Source organism: Muscardinus avellanarius (genome assembly GCF_963383645.1).
Source record: "Muscardinus avellanarius genome assembly, chromosome: 12".
Lineage (NCBI taxonomy): Eukaryota > Metazoa > Chordata > Mammalia > Rodentia > Gliridae > Muscardinus > Muscardinus avellanarius.
Window position 1 is genome coordinate 94,875,275 of NC_137798.1, and position 14,872 is coordinate 94,890,146.

The window sequence follows — 14,872 nt, forward strand, 5'->3', positions numbered from 1 at the left end:
TGTGGATGTGCGTGAGCTTGTCGGGACTAGGAGCGGGGCCGGGCATGCCTCCTGGAGGTGAGCGCCCCCGTGAGGATGAGTCTGCAGAGGGCTGGGCGTGGCCACCAACGAGGCTGAGTGAGGGGGGTGTCCCAGAAAGGTCGCCACCAGGGCCGACAAGTAGCCTTTGGAGAGGGCCGCTGGAGGCCCAGGGGCTGGAGTGGACAAAGAGGATGGAGTCCGAAGGAGAGCAGGTACCAGCTGGACTGGAGCGAGCGGTGGCCCAGGACTGGAGGTGTGAGCTGGCGGAGGAGGGGCGGGTTCCAGACACAGCCCTGGCCCAGGATGTGACCTATAAACGTGGGGGTGGCATGGAGGGGTCGAGCCTGAACCTTAGGCGTCTGTGCCCCTGAGACAGATGGGGCCACTGGGAAGGAGTGGAGGCGGCGGCCAAGGAAGTCAGTCAGTGGTCCAGCGGGTGGGGGCTTCGGGCCTGAAGCTCCAGAGAGGTGGAGGGTGGAGCTGGCACCCCTCGTGGCCTGTGGGGGCTGAGCGTGGGCACAGCAAAGCTGTCTTGGAGTGGATAATTGTGAGACAGTGCCTGGCCAGGGGTCAGAGCCTGCAGAGGCCACACGGGATGCCTGGCTACCGCGTGGACTGGTTTGAAGCAGGGTAGACAGCAGTCCCCACCAAGTGGCCAGATACAGCACAGATTCGAGCCTTTGTGAAGGAGGCAAGAGACCCTTGCAACATAAACCTGGGAAGGACAACGAAGCTGTAACAGAATTTAGTAGCAAGTGAATAATTATATGCCTTTTTATTTTGGTTGTACTGGGGATTGAACCCAGGGACATCTATCTCTGAGCTACACCTTCTCCCCCCCCCTTTTTTTTTGCAGTACTGGGGATGGAACCTAGGGGTATTCTACCTCCAAGCTACACCCCAGCTCTATTTTTATTCTTTATTTTGAAACAGGGTCTGAGTTGCGAAGGACCTCACTAAGTAGCTGACCACAGCCACGATCCTCCTGTGTCAGCCTCCTGATTGCTGGGATTACGGCGTGCGCCACCACGCCCTGGGTACTGAGCAAGGCGCAGGCCCTTGGCAGCCCGCCTGACGCAGTGAAGGGACAGGACTCGCCTCTACTCCATCGCTTTTTATTACAACCCTGTCCTCATGTTCCAGAATGAATGGCCATTTAACACGCAGCCCCAAACGGCCCTACAGTGGATCTTGGTCACGTTCAAAAGCCTCTCTTATTTCTTTCTCAGCACATTATATCAAAAGGGAAATAAATCTTTTTTTTTTTTTTAAAAAGTCATCAGGTTCAGCCCATCCCAGGAAAAAGCACCTTAACAATAGAAAACGAAACGTGTCAGGAATCTGACCAAATACACAAAGCAGCAGATACGATTCCTGACAGAAAAGAATGACTCCCACTGGAACATAAATAGACCCCCCAAGTATATATATCTTATGAGTGTGTACATAGATAATATATTACGAGAAATTTGGTTTCTACCCCAGAAAGTTACTCCGAAATCAACATCTCATCCGAGACGGGAAGCCGGGTGCTAGGAACCAGGGTGCACCTCGCTCGCTCACACACGGGCCTCCCCCGATGCACCACGGACACTTGCCAGGACAGGGCGGCCATCCCTCTGCCTTGCACACCAGGCCAGGCAGATTCAGTGTGTGTAGAACAATGAGTCAGGGAAGCTGCAAGGCTGGCCCCTGGGTGGCCTCTGGAGCCCATCGTGCAGGCCCAAGGACACCCACCGGCAGCCTGAAGGCCCCTGGGTCCTGGAAAGGGGAAATGCCTGGGCCCAGAAGGAGGACGGAAACACCCCGTTTCTAAAGCAGCCTCACTCTGGGCTCTGCCTCAAGCCCTCCAGATCTTTGTAGTTTGGCCAGCCTGGGCTTCTCCCAGGGTCAAATGGCTTTGGGGAGAGAGAGGTTTCCTGACCCACCAGGACTTAGCCTTGTGAGCCTGCCGTGCCTGTGTGTGAGCGTGCACACACACACACACACACACACACACACACACACACACACACACACATGCAGGTGCACACACACAGTGTACTTTAACGGAAGTCAACAGTTTGCCAGCTGTTCTACGGGGACCCACTCAAATAGTGTCTGTTTCGGGGTGAGCTGCCGGGGCCTTCTCAGCGGCCCCCACGCTAAGTGGATTTGTCCAAAAGACACCAGTGGCCGGAAACTGCAGCCACAGACGCACGACACCCCTGGCAGAGTAAATCCTCTTCGGGCTTGGCACAGTGTTTTCATCAATAAAATAAACAGGAGAGCTGTGTGGGAACCCCTTTCCTAGTCCTAAATCTTTTCCCGGCACTGCAGAAGAGGAGGAAAGGCCTTCGCCCGCCCCCCCAGAGGTGTGTCAGTAGTTCAAGCTTTGGGCGCGCTGGCCCCGGGGTGCAGTCACACGCAGCCATACTCATACCACACAGTCTGCGGGTCCCCGCCCGGCTCCGGAGACGCAGGCGTGCTTTTCAAACTCCCCCCTCGGCTGAAGTCCTCGGGGCCCCGGCTACTGTGGGACACTGAGTCAGGAGACCGGCCTGGACTCTTGGCTGGGGGCGCCTCACCATAGCCCTGCCCTGGAGCCCCATCTCCCTCTGAGCCCCAGAGCCCCACCCGGACAGGGGCCACTGTGGCCACCTCCCCCGAGTGCGGGGACACTTGGGACGTGGTCCTCACGCCAGGGGCTGCTGCAGGGGAGAAGTGCTGGAGCTGGGAGCTACCGCCACTGCCGCCCCCCAGGGCGATGGCCGGCACCGTGGCCGACTGGTGCAGGGGGGCCAGCCTCTCCTCCTTTGGGGGGGCCAGTGAGAAGCGCCTTGTGTCTGGTGGCCGGCTGCGGGGCGCTGGGCCCTGACAGGAGCCGTCGGCCTTTCCCACCACAGGGGTCCGCTCCCGGGCCAGGCTGTGGGCGCTGGTCTCTCTAGCCCCTGAGGCTTCAGGAGCCCCTGCCTTCTGAGGGACCTCTTGTTTGCAGGCTTCTGGTCCACTGGCCCGGAGAAGGTCGGCTGAGGCCAAGCTGAAGGCCCGGCTCAGGGAGGCGCTCCGGCTGGCTGGGGCCTGGGAAGTGGGGGTCATTGTGGCTTGCCGGGGCCTGCCGAGAGACAGGCTCTGGGGAGGCTGGACCTGCCTCGGAGGCATGCTGGCTGGGGCTGCCGCCTCAGCTGGCCTGAAGTTTGGCTTCACATAATGCCCGGGCTTCGGCTGCCGCCCCTCGGAGGTACTGATGGCCATCTTGACGGTGGGGGCCACAAAGCTGGTGGGCATCTTGGCCCCGTCCTTCCTGGCAGGCGGTCCCGGTGGGCCTCCCCCGGCCAGGGGCTCATTGACCTTTCGGAAATAGTCACTTAGCAGGTCATCCCGGCAACTGGGAGTGTCCTACAGAGAAGAGAGTTAGGATGGAGAGGTGGAATGAAGGCCTGCGAGGCCTCGGAGCCCCCACCCCAGGATGCGCCCCAGGAGCACACGTGGCCAGGGATGAAGTTCCCACGCCCACTGTGCTTCGCCAACGCTCTCCCAGAGGCAGTCGGGATGGCAGGAGGCCGCGGGTACAGAGATCACCAGGGAAGGTGTCCCAAGCACCCTTTAACTTACAGAAGAAAACAGACCTAGAGAGGGAAACGGCTTCCCACGATGCCAGTTAACGCAGCTGTGGCACCAAGCGCCCCACCACGGGAAAGAGAGAGGGTATCTCTCTCTCTCTCTCTGCAGTACTGGGGATCGAACCCAGGGACATTCTATCTCCGAACCACACCCCCAGCCCTATTTTTTAATCTTATTGTAAAACAGGGTCTCCCTGAGTTGCAGAGAGCCTCACTAAGTAGCTGACCTGGCCACAAACCTGTGATCTCCTGTCTCAGCCTCCCAAGTACTGGGATTCCAAGCTTGCGCCACCATGCCTGGGTGTGGCTTCTCTTTTTAATTGTACATTGTTTAGGGGGTACAGTGTGGTAATTCAGTATATGGATACAATATATAATGCTCAAACCAGTCATGAGCATTTCCATCTCCTCATACATTAATTACTTCCCCTCTCTACTTCTTCATAAAATATATAATTCCTTTTTTTTTTTTTTTTGGTGGTACTGGGGTTCCTGGAAACCCTTCTACCTCCAGGCTACACTTCCAGACCTATTTTTATATTTTTATTTGGAAACAGGGTCTCCTAAGCCAGCGCACGTGGCTGGCTTCGAACCTGTGCGATCCTCCTGTCTCCGCCTCCCAAGCGTGGGGATTACAAGCGTGTGCCACCACGCCCGGTGAGAATTCTTATAAACTATAGTCAACCCTTTTTCTTGGGGGCGGGTAGTACTAGGGATTGAACCTACGTGCAGCCTACCTCTGAGCTACAAACTCAGCCCCATGAAAAAAAAAAAAAAAAAGCCGGGCATGGTGGCGCACGCTTGTAATCCCCGTGCTTGGGAGGCAGAGACAGGAGGATCGAGCTGGTTCGAAGCTAGCCGCGCTGGCTTAAGAAACCCTGTTTCCAAATAAAAATAGGTCTGGAAGTATAGCCTGGAGGTAGAAGGGTTTCCAGGAAACCCCGTACCACAAAAAAAAAAAAAAAAAAAAAAACACAGGATTTCACTAAGTTACTGAGGTTGGCCCTGAACCTGCCATCTTCCTGTCTCAGCCTCCCAAGTTCTGGGATCACGGGTGTGCACCACCATGCCCAGCCTGTGGTCCCTCTTCTGAGCTGCAGATGGGGGGAACTTACTCCTCCTGTCTAACTGTATTTTGGTCTCGCCATTCCCCTCCCCGTCCTCTCTCCTTCCACTCCTTTCCTATCTGATGGCACTTACTTTCTGCTCTGTTCTACAAAGCCACATGAGGCTGGCAGGGACGAGGACCTAGGAGCCTACGGAGGGCCACCAGGTGCCAAGCATTGGCTCCCAACAGAAACTGTTGCCACCAGAACACGCTGGTCTCATTTACACTCAAGTGTCACAGGCGTGAGGAGCGGTGATGGTGTGGAGCCTTGCTCAGGACCCGCCCTGGGGATCTCAGGGGAAAGGAGGCATGACCAGAAAGTACTCAAACGGAGGCCCCCCAGGCTCGATGAGTCCTTCAGACACGGTTCCTGATGTGCGCTACTTGGACAGCAGCAAGTCCTCTGGGATTTATTAACCAACTTCCAGCACGACCTCCCACGGAGACAGAAACCCTGGGGCCAGCGTCTGCGGTCTGGCCAGCCCACCAGGGGCTTCTGATGCGCCATACCGAACCACGGGTTCCCAACGGCATGTCTTTTCCAGCTCGGTTTCCCTCCAGCTCTGTGCACAGAGTAAGCGTGTGGCCGTTGGGGACAGAAGCAAAGGGAAGACAGGGACCGTGTTCCCGTTCCACACGCGCAGGCGCCTCGCACACCGCCCAGGAGGGAGCAGGTGCTCGGTAAGTATCACCAAGCAAACGGTTTAGATTCTGTGTCACTGTGCCCTACGGTCAGAGTGTACTATGCAGCTAGATAAAGTCCAGCTGTTTATTTAAGAGGACTGAGCTAGAGCACTGATCTATTAAAAGTCCTTAACAGGTCTCAATTACAAGGCAGTAACTTCATCCACTCTACACCCCAACAGCTTACGCTACTGGGCTCAGGCAGAGCATATCCGGGACACTAAAGCTTCGCTGGGACGCTGGGGGGACGAGAGGAGAGGCTGTTGGCAGGTGGAGTCAGGGATGAGGAGCCGGGACCCAGCCCAGCCTGCCACCTACCTCCCTGAACCTGCAAGCTGAGGATCGTTTTTATATTTCTAAATAACTGAACAAAAATCTTTAAGAATAGTTAGTAATGTGACTCAGAGGTAGAGCGTGCTTGCCTAGTATGTACAAGGTCCTGGCTTCAATCCCCAGCACCACCGGGGCGTGGTGGCGCACACTTGTAATCCCAGCATTCAGGAGGCTGAGACCGGAGGATTGCAGTTCGCAGACAGCCTCAGCTACTTAGTGAGGCCCTTTGCAGCTCAGTGAGACCCTGTTTAAAAAAAAAAAAACAAAAAAAACAACAAAAAAAAAACTGGGCTGGGAGAGTAGCTTGGAGGTAGAATGTCCCTGGGTTCCATTCCCAGTACCGCCAAAAAAAAAAAAAAAAAAAAAAAAAAAAAAAAATCATTTTATGTAATTCAAATGCCAGGGTCTAAAACTCAAGTTGGATTAAACGTCAACCAGGCCTATTCACTGACAGGTGGTCTTCCCTACAGCACAAAGTTGAGTAGCTACAGTAGAACCGCTCAACTCTGACACAGAAGCTGAAAATATTTACCCTCTGACCCTTCAGAGGCCTTCCCAAATTTGCCATCGGAGCTCTGCCACAAAACCTGGCTGGCAATCCCAAACTGCGCATGGAGCTCTGCCACCCGGAGGACATCAGCCTCCTCTGGTCGGGGAAGTGGCAGCTCTTGGTGGTTCACTGGCTCGTGGTCCTTGAGACCCTGCTGCAGCCAGCCAGCCCTGCGCCAAGGCCTCGCCACCATGGCCTCCCCGTGACGCCGTCGGAGCCAGGGGAGAGACCCAAGGCACCTTTCCACATGGGGCACTCACGTGCGTTGGAGAGCTGCGGTTACTCTCCTCCAGGAACTCCTCCAGGGTGACCATCTCACTGCTGGGGGAGGCGGAGCAGGGCCGCACCGCAGCATGGAGCGGGGCTGAGGCCCTCTTCTGGGCCCCCTCCTGGGGGAGAGGCCCGTTCCGGGGTGGCGGGTACTCATGGCGGCCGAGGGCGCTGCGTCCAGGAGCCTCCCGGGGCAGCATGGCTGGGTCCCTGCTGGGAATCAAGTCTTCGCTGCTGAAGCTCTCGGACCGGCCGTGGAGCTGGTCAGAGGAACCTGGTGGGTGAGACAGAGGGGCACAAACCAGTCCTTGCTGACCCTCCCTTCCAGTGGGCGCTGGGCTGCCTCCAGCTCAGTGAAACCCCTCAAGAAAACCCTGCCCAAACCCCAAACTCACTCCCACCCACTGCTTCCTTTGACTTTCAAAAACCCTTAACAGGAGAAGAGTAGAAAAGCTTCCTCTGAATTTTTTTTTTTTGTGTGTGTGTGTGGCACTGGGGATGCAACCCAGGGGCATTCTACCTCCGAGCTCCACCCCCAGCCCTATTTTTTATTCTTTATTTTGAAATAGGGTCTCACTGAGTTGCAAAGGGCGTCACTAAGTAGCTGAGGCTGGCTTTGAACCTGTGTGACCCTCCTGTCTCAGCCTCCCAAGCGCCGGGATTACAAGCGTGCACCACCACGCCCGGCTTATTCCTCATTTTGGAACAGGGTCTCACTGAGTTGCAAGGGGGCCTCATAAGCAGCTGAGGCTGTCCGCAAACCACGATCCTCCTGTCTCAGCCTCCCAAATGCTGGGATTACAAGCGTGAGCCACCACGCCCGGCTTCCCTCTGAAATTTAAACTTACAAAAATTGCAGATTCCTTTGTGTCACCAAAGAGAAAACCTGTAGGTGCAAAGTGTTTGTACTGAAGTATGAGCACACTGGAGTCAATCCAGCACAAAAATCTGGAAGGCGTCACAAAGCCCAGGGCCACGCTCATCTCCTCACGGAAGCACCACAGCTTACACCAGCTGCTGCTCATACGCTCCCACGGCTCACATATTGAAAAGGGCAGGGAAGGAGAAAGACCGAGGCTCACTAACGAAAATACTACCATCGACTGGGTACAAATGTGAATATACCAACGGCAACCTCAGTGCTCTGTACTGGGGAGGGGGGCAGTGGGAGGCGGGGGAGGGCACCAAGTACAGCGTGCGTGTATGCCACTGTCAACACCACATACACGACGCGAGGCTAAAATGCACCAGTAAAAAAGCACATTAAAAATAAAAATAATAATACAAATAAAATAACTATGGGATTTCAAGAGGAAAACCCAAAAAAGTTTACTCTGCACCCTGTACGTGCTCCGAGGTCTTCCAGGGGCTGAGCATGTGCAAGCTGAGAAAAGAAATCTCTGAGAAAGCTGGGCGCGGTGGTGCATACCTGTAATCTCAGTAATTGGGAGGCTGAGACAGGAGGATTGCAGGCTGAGGGCCAGCCTCAGCAATACAGTGAGGGCCTCAGCAACTTAGAGAAAGCCTGTTTCAAAATAAAAAATAAATTCGCCGGGTGTGGTGGCGCAGGCTTGTAATCCCCGCGCTTGGGAGGCAGAGACAGGAGGATCGCGCAGGTTCGAAGCCAGCCGCGCGCGCTGGCTTAGGAGACCCTGTTTCCAAATAAAAATGTAAAAATAGGTCTGGGAGTGTAGCCCGGAGGTAGAAGGGCTTCCAGGAACCCCAGTACCACCAAAAAATAAAAAATAAAAATAAAAAATAAAATAGGGTTGAGGGTGTGGCTCAGAGGTAGAATGCCCCTGGGTTCCATCCCCAGTGCATGGCCTCAAACCTGTGATCCTCCTGTCTCAAACTCCCAAGTACTGTGATTACAGGCATGTACCCCTATATCCAGCTTACATTTTTGTGTGTGTGTGTGTGGTACTGGGGGTGGAACCCAGCGGCTTTCTACCTCCAGGCTATACTCCCAGACCTTTTTTATATTTTATTTGGAAACGGGGTATCACTAAGTTGCTGAAAGCCTCACTAAGTAGCTGAGGCTGGCTTCGAATCTATGGGATCCTCCTGTCTCAGCCTCCCAAGCATGGGGATTACAAGGGTGCACCACCATGCCCAGCGGCTTACATTTTTTTAAAGAATCAAAATCAGCCAGTTGTGGTGGCATGCCTGCAGTCTCAGTGTTTTGGGGGGCGGAGGCAGGAGGATCGCTAGTTTGAGGTCAGCCTGAGCTACTTGGCAAGACCCTGTCTCAAAATATAAAATAAGCTGGGTGTGGTGGCACACACTTGTAATCCCCGTGCTTGGGAACTGGAGACAGGAGGATCGCACAGGTTCGAAGCCAGACTCAGATGCCTTAAGAGACCCTGTTTCCAAATAAAATATAAAATAGGTCTGGGAGTGTAGCTCAGAGGTACAAGGCCCCTGGGTTCCATCCCCAGTACCACCTAAAAAAAAAAAAAAAAAAAAAAAAAAATATATATATATATATATATATATTTATGGCTGGGTATGTAGCTCAGTGGAAGAATGCCCCTGGGTTCCATGCCCAGTACGACAAAAAAGAAACCAAAGTTCCCCTGACTTGCCCAAGGTCTGCAGGCGAATTAAAAACCACTTGGGAGGAGCCTGACCTTTGAGGCTCAGCGGCGAGCTGTTGCTGGACGGGTTCCTGCTGCTCTCCAAGCTGCTGGGCCGCGACGCTGAAGGAAACGGCAAGGTTAACGCAAAGGGCCAGCGGCCAGGCGGAGCCAGCGAGACCCTCTCATCTGAGAAGAATGTGCCACCAAGGCCGACACTGCACTGCTGAAGCTGGCCTTTAACCTGCCATCCTCCCGTTTCAGCCTCCTAAGTACCGGGATTATTAGGTGTGCACCACCATGCCCAGTGGGAACAGCCCCTTTCTGAAACGGGGAGGAGCTGCTGTCCAAGGCAGTGCGGACACGTGTGTGGTGTGTGTAAGGACGCGTGTGTGCATGCAAGGGGGTCCCTGCAGGAGAGGTGCTGGGACCTCGGGATGGAAGGAGCAACATCTCTCCTCAAGTTTTCATCTTCTCCTAAAGGGAAATTCAAGGCACATGGTGGAGGGGGCCGGCCTCGTGGCTGCTGTGGCTGCCTGCCCAGGCGGGTCTGCACCACACCATAGGGCTCGGGTCCAGCGCCACCCGTGCAGAGGGCGGCCGTGTTCTAGGGCCCCCAGACTTCTCCTGGCCCCCTTCTCCACCAGCCTGCCCCAGATGGAGTGTCGTGAGAAAACGTCTCTCTGGCTGGACTCTAAACCCCCGGGGACAGGGGCACTGTTTATCACCTCTGCAGCCCTGAACGCACAGCAGGCACTGGGCTGGCCTGCACAAGAGCCCCGGGTCCCAAGCACTGCTGGGTTCTGTAAAGAGGCACCCAGAAAAGACTTGGGAACCAACAGTGCCGGGGGAGGGAGAGACAGACAGACTGATTCTGAGTTCAGGAGCAGCAAAAATAGCAAAGTCAGCCCTCTCCTTGAGAAGGAAAAATCTGAAATAAACAATATACATCTCTCTGCAAATCAGTGGAAAGTTTCACCATGGGGAAACCGGAGCGCTGATCGACCAGTGCTCCGGGGCACCTGGGTTCACAAGTGCCGCATCACAGTCCCGCCGCTGCCGCCGGAGGAGCCGGAACATCCTTGCGGAAGGCCCTGTGGTCAGCTGGCCAGGCACAAATCTGGCGCCTCGGTGAGACGAACCCAGATGCAGCAAGTTCTCCCTGCTGTAGGTCCCCGGGGGCGGGGGGCTCATTATAGAGCCTGTCATTACTTGCAGAAATGGGAAATGTCTAATTTGTGTGACGCACGTCAACCCCATCACACTTAGTAGTAGCAGACAGTAGCCAGGAAGGAGATAACGCCAGCTCCCTCGCGCACTGCTGACCACTCAGATGTCAGTGTGTGAACTTGCTGAGATGGGTATTTCTGTTTTTGGTAGTAGAGATTGAAGAAGCCAGGGGCATTCGACCTCTGAGCTACATCCCGGCCTTTTTCATTTTATTTTTGTGTGAATGGTACTGGGAGTTGAAGACAGGGGTATTCTACCTCCAAGCCACACCACCAGCCATATTTCAGACTTTTTTCTTTCAGTCTTTTATTCTGAAATGGGTCTCACTAAGTTGCCAGGGCCTCACTGAGTTGCTAAAGCTGGTCTTGAACCTGCAGTCCTCCTGTCTCAGTCTCCCAAGAACTGAGATTACAAGGGTGCACCACCACACCTGGCTTTAGAGTTTCCACTTTGAAACAGGGTCTCATTAGGTTGCTGAGGCTGGTCTTGAACCCGCTACCCTCCCGTCTCGGCCTCCCAAGTACTGGGATTGAAAGCGTGTGCGACTGAACCTGACACGTGTTTGTTGTCGTTGTTGGAGGCGGTGGTACTGGAGGTTGAAGTCGGGTTCGTTCTACCTCTGAGCTGCACCCCCAGCCCACTTAATTTTTATGTTGAAACTGGGTCTTGCTAAGAAGCGGAGGCTGGCTGTGAACCTGTGATCATACTGCCCCGGCTTCCCGAGTACTGGGATCACAGGCACGCGCCACTCTGCCTGACTCTGTCGTTAAGGAGTATCTTCCCACGCTTCGAGAGATGCTTTTCAAAAACTGAGGGCTGGGGATATAGCTCAGTGTTAGAGTACGTGATTGGCATGACGAGGCCCCGAGTTTGATCCCCAGAAAAGGAGAAGGAAGAGGAAGACGACGATGACCGAAGTGATACAGATAATATCTGAGAAGGCTGGGATCGTTTAATGTTACCCCAACTTGGAGCAACCACAGGTGAATTCAAAGTTACAGGTCTTCCCTGATTGGATACTCCCTGCATCCATTCCCAGAACTTCCCGACACCCTCAAAGGGGGCCTCAGGGCTTCGGGAACCCTGCTGCTGGGGAGGCAGTGAGCTGCCCGCTGCTGGCGGTGTGCAAGCAGCAAGCTCAGGTCCCGCTCCCCACCTCAACCCTAACAACAACCCCACCTTCACATCTGTGTTGGACGCCCCCCGGGTCTGAGCTCCAAGGAAGGGTGCACTGACAGAGCCCGCGGGCACTCACCGTGCTGCCTGTGGGGGGCGCACTCGAGCTCCAGTGTCGGCTCACCAAGGTTATCATCTGAATTACAGCCTACAGAGAGAGCGGAGCTGGTGAGTCTGGGTCTGGAATTCTCAGCCCTCTCTCCACGTTAACTCCAACCCTTGACCCATACCCAACTGCGGCAATGCCCAGCTGGGGATGAGGGAGGGAAGCCCGGACGGTGCCACGGGGACCGGCCTCTTCCATCACTCCCCGTATTTCTCTAGCAAAGAAGAGGAGAAACATTACTGCTCCTAACTCCTGTCCAACTTAACTTTTTAATTTTATTTCATTTGACACTGGGGATTGAACCCCAGAGGCATTCTGCTTCAGAGCTACAGCCCCAGCCCTTTCTATTTTTTATTTTGAAACAGGGTCTCACTAAGGTGCTGAGCCTGTCCTTGAACCTGTGGTCCTTCTGTCGCAGCCTCCCAAGTCCTGGAATTACAGGCGTGCCTGTTCCAATTCAATACACCTGGCTCCAATCTAACTTTTAAGTCACACTTTAGCCTTTGAGATGACTGGGACTTGGTGGGGAGAGTCACGCTTTGGCCTGAAGACAAGGTGAAAAGGGCTGAGTATACCTGAGGGGACCCTGCACCCACAGCTCCTGGCCAGGCCCCAGCTGGGAACCACCAGCCAGCAAGAAGCAGCCGCTCCATGAGGGGGACGGGAAAACGTCCTACGCTTTAAGCCTCGTTTCCGAGAGCAGAACCTGGGTCCCCTCCCAAATGATAAGAGGGTCTCTATTTCTTTTTTCTTTTTTTTTTTGGTGGTGCTGGGGTTCCTGGAGCCCTTCTACCTCCAGGCTACACTCCCAGACCTACCTTTTTTTTAATTTTTGGAAACAGGGTCTCTTAAGCCAGCGCGGCTGGCTTCAAACCCGCACGATCCTCCTGTCTCTGCCTCCCAAGCGCGGGGATTACAAGCGTGCGCCACCACGCCCAACAGAGGGTCTCTATTTCAAAGAGAGTTTTATGCCCACCGGCAACAAACATCTCTTGAGGGCAGGAGGCCTGCCTGGGTTCCTTTTTGTTTTGCTTGTCAAAACGAGCATTTGTGTGCCCCGGGCGTCAAGAGCTGAGTGAATGACAGTATGAAAAATAACCCTTCTTGAAGCGCTCGGATTTCTAACATCCAAGAGGCGATTATATCCGACTCCTTTAGCTGTTTCTTTGAATATTTACATTTCTTTTAAATTAGAGGGATGTCTTTTTCAGTATAAGCATTATCTTTTCCTTTTTGTTCTCATGTTTCTTTCAAATGCACCCCCCCACGCTCCTTTTTATAGCGTTCAGTTCTTGTTTCATGAGTATAGTGGTTTCTCTTATCTCTGCCTGTACTGCTGCTGAGCATTTTAAAGCTGTTACCCCAGTTGCCTCTGGCATTGGTTTTTCTCTCTGTTTGGAGTTACAGGTTCTCTTCTCACATGTCCAGAGAAATCCTTGAGCTTCCATGGACTTTACCTGGCTAGACTGGACTGAACATTTCAGCCAGGAATCTCTCCAGCTAGTGAGATTACACAAAGAATTTTTTAATCTTGTGCTGTGTGTACACACACAGCCGCTGGCATCCTGGGAGAGAGCACATTTTAAATGCCCGTGTTTTCTAGTATGGAACACTCGTCCTCAACCACATCAATGGACTTTCAAGTCAGACAGTCTCTCATTTATTCTCTACAAAAAAAAACCCTCCAGGTTCCTACTCGGGTAGAAGGGCAGTTGCCTGGGTTTAGCCTGAACCCTGGTGCTCAGTCCTTCCTGTATCTCTCTGCTAAAGCAACTTGGTGCCGGCTGTGCCTGAATACTGGCGGTAGCAGTGGGTTCTGAGACTTTTCCTGTGACAGTTGGGCCTCTAATGGTTGTTTGTCCAAAGCCACTCAGCTGGCGAGCAGAGCTGAGACTTGAACCCAGGAGCAAAACCAGAGCGCCTACAGCTTGTCTCCTCCTGGTACCCGCCTGCCTCTGCGCCTGGGTCATGAGGAGGGCCCTGTCCCTTGGCCTCTGCGGGGGCCTGTACTTACCTCTGGTGCGGCCTGGGTGCCGGGAGATGGGGGTGGAGCTGGAAGGGGCAACCATGATGGCAGAGGCGGAACAAGTCCGGGAGCCCAGCTCCGAGGGCCAGGACCTCACGGCTGGGTCGGCGGAGGCGTCTGTGCGGTCAACGCTGCCTGCGTGTGGGGACCTTCGCTTTAGGTCCCCAGGGCCTGGGACAGAAGAGGACATTGGGAAATGAGGCTGTGACGTGTGTCCATGCCGGGCAGGCACACTGAGGCCCAAAGCAGCGCAGCGGGGCACGCGGACCAGACACACAAGCGGGCGCCACTCTCGGGCCGCAGGCTGAGCAGGGGTCCCGGCTCCAGGCCTGCGTAGGATGCTCCACCGAGGAGCCCTGGAAGACTGGAGAGAACAGGGAGGACCCGAGAGGATAACTAAGACATGGGTAGAAAAGCCCAACGTGTTAGCTACAGGGTACGTCTCCTCCGTCACCCCGGACAGAACTCCAATCTCCAACGATCCAGCAGACATCTGCTTTAGGACCACTTCAAACCCACCACCAAGGTGATGGAGACCCTGCCGCTGGCTTCCCTCAGGACTTCAGAAGGGAATCTACTGCCAGCCTCACAAGTTTGCCTTCTAAAAAAAGAGCCTCGGTCTCTGCATGGTGGGATGGGCTGCAAGATGATTTTTACCTTGTGTCCCAGAGGCTTTTCAGCCCTGTTAAGTATTCACCCAGGAACCCAACAGAATTAAATAAAATCATATATAAGCCAGGCATGGTGGTGCACACTTGTCATCCCAGCATTCGGGAGGCTGAGACAGGAGGATCTCGGTTCACAGATAGCCTCAGCTACTTAGTGAGGCCCTTCGCAACTCAGTGAGACCCTGTTTCAAAATAAAGAATAAAAAATAGAGCTTGGGGTGTAGCTCAGAAGTAGAATGCCCTTGGGTTCAATCCCCAGACCACAAAAAAAAAAAAAAAAAGAAAGAAAGAAAAAGAAAAGGCTACCCTAAGCCAGTGTGTGGCCATGCCTGTAATCTCAGTACTTGGGAGGCTGAGACAGGAGGATCACAGGCTTGAGGCCAGCCTCAGCAACCTAGCAAGACTCTGTTTCCAAACTAAAAAAGAACTTGGGGATATAGCTCAGAGACAGAATGCCAATGAGTTCAATCTCCAGTACCACACACACACACACACACACACACACACAAATCAATCCTGTAA

General features: G+C 54.2%; 1 protein-coding gene across 3 annotated transcripts in view; it reads right to left on the reverse strand.

The window, feature by feature from the left end:
• Window positions 1-2,421: 2,421 nt before the first annotated feature.
• The window catches only part of CCDC88C (coiled-coil domain containing 88C), a gene marked incomplete at both ends in the record, with an annotated part of 134,013 nt that continues 121,562 nt past the window's right edge, over window positions 2,422-14,872 (reverse strand). The window contains 5 exons of one of the 3 annotated variants that reach the window (XM_080706994.1): window positions 2,422-3,399; window positions 6,559-6,842; window positions 9,199-9,267; window positions 11,630-11,698; window positions 13,671-13,853. In XM_080706994.1, coding sequence (XP_080563120.1) covers window positions 2,422-3,399; window positions 6,559-6,842; window positions 9,199-9,267; window positions 11,630-11,698; window positions 13,671-13,853 — 1,583 coding nt within the window. Of the gene's footprint in view, window positions 3,400-6,537; window positions 6,843-9,198; window positions 9,268-11,629; window positions 11,699-13,670; window positions 13,854-14,872 lie in introns of all 3 variants that reach the window. The other 2 variants (XM_080706992.1, XM_080706993.1) reach the window with 2 other exon arrangements.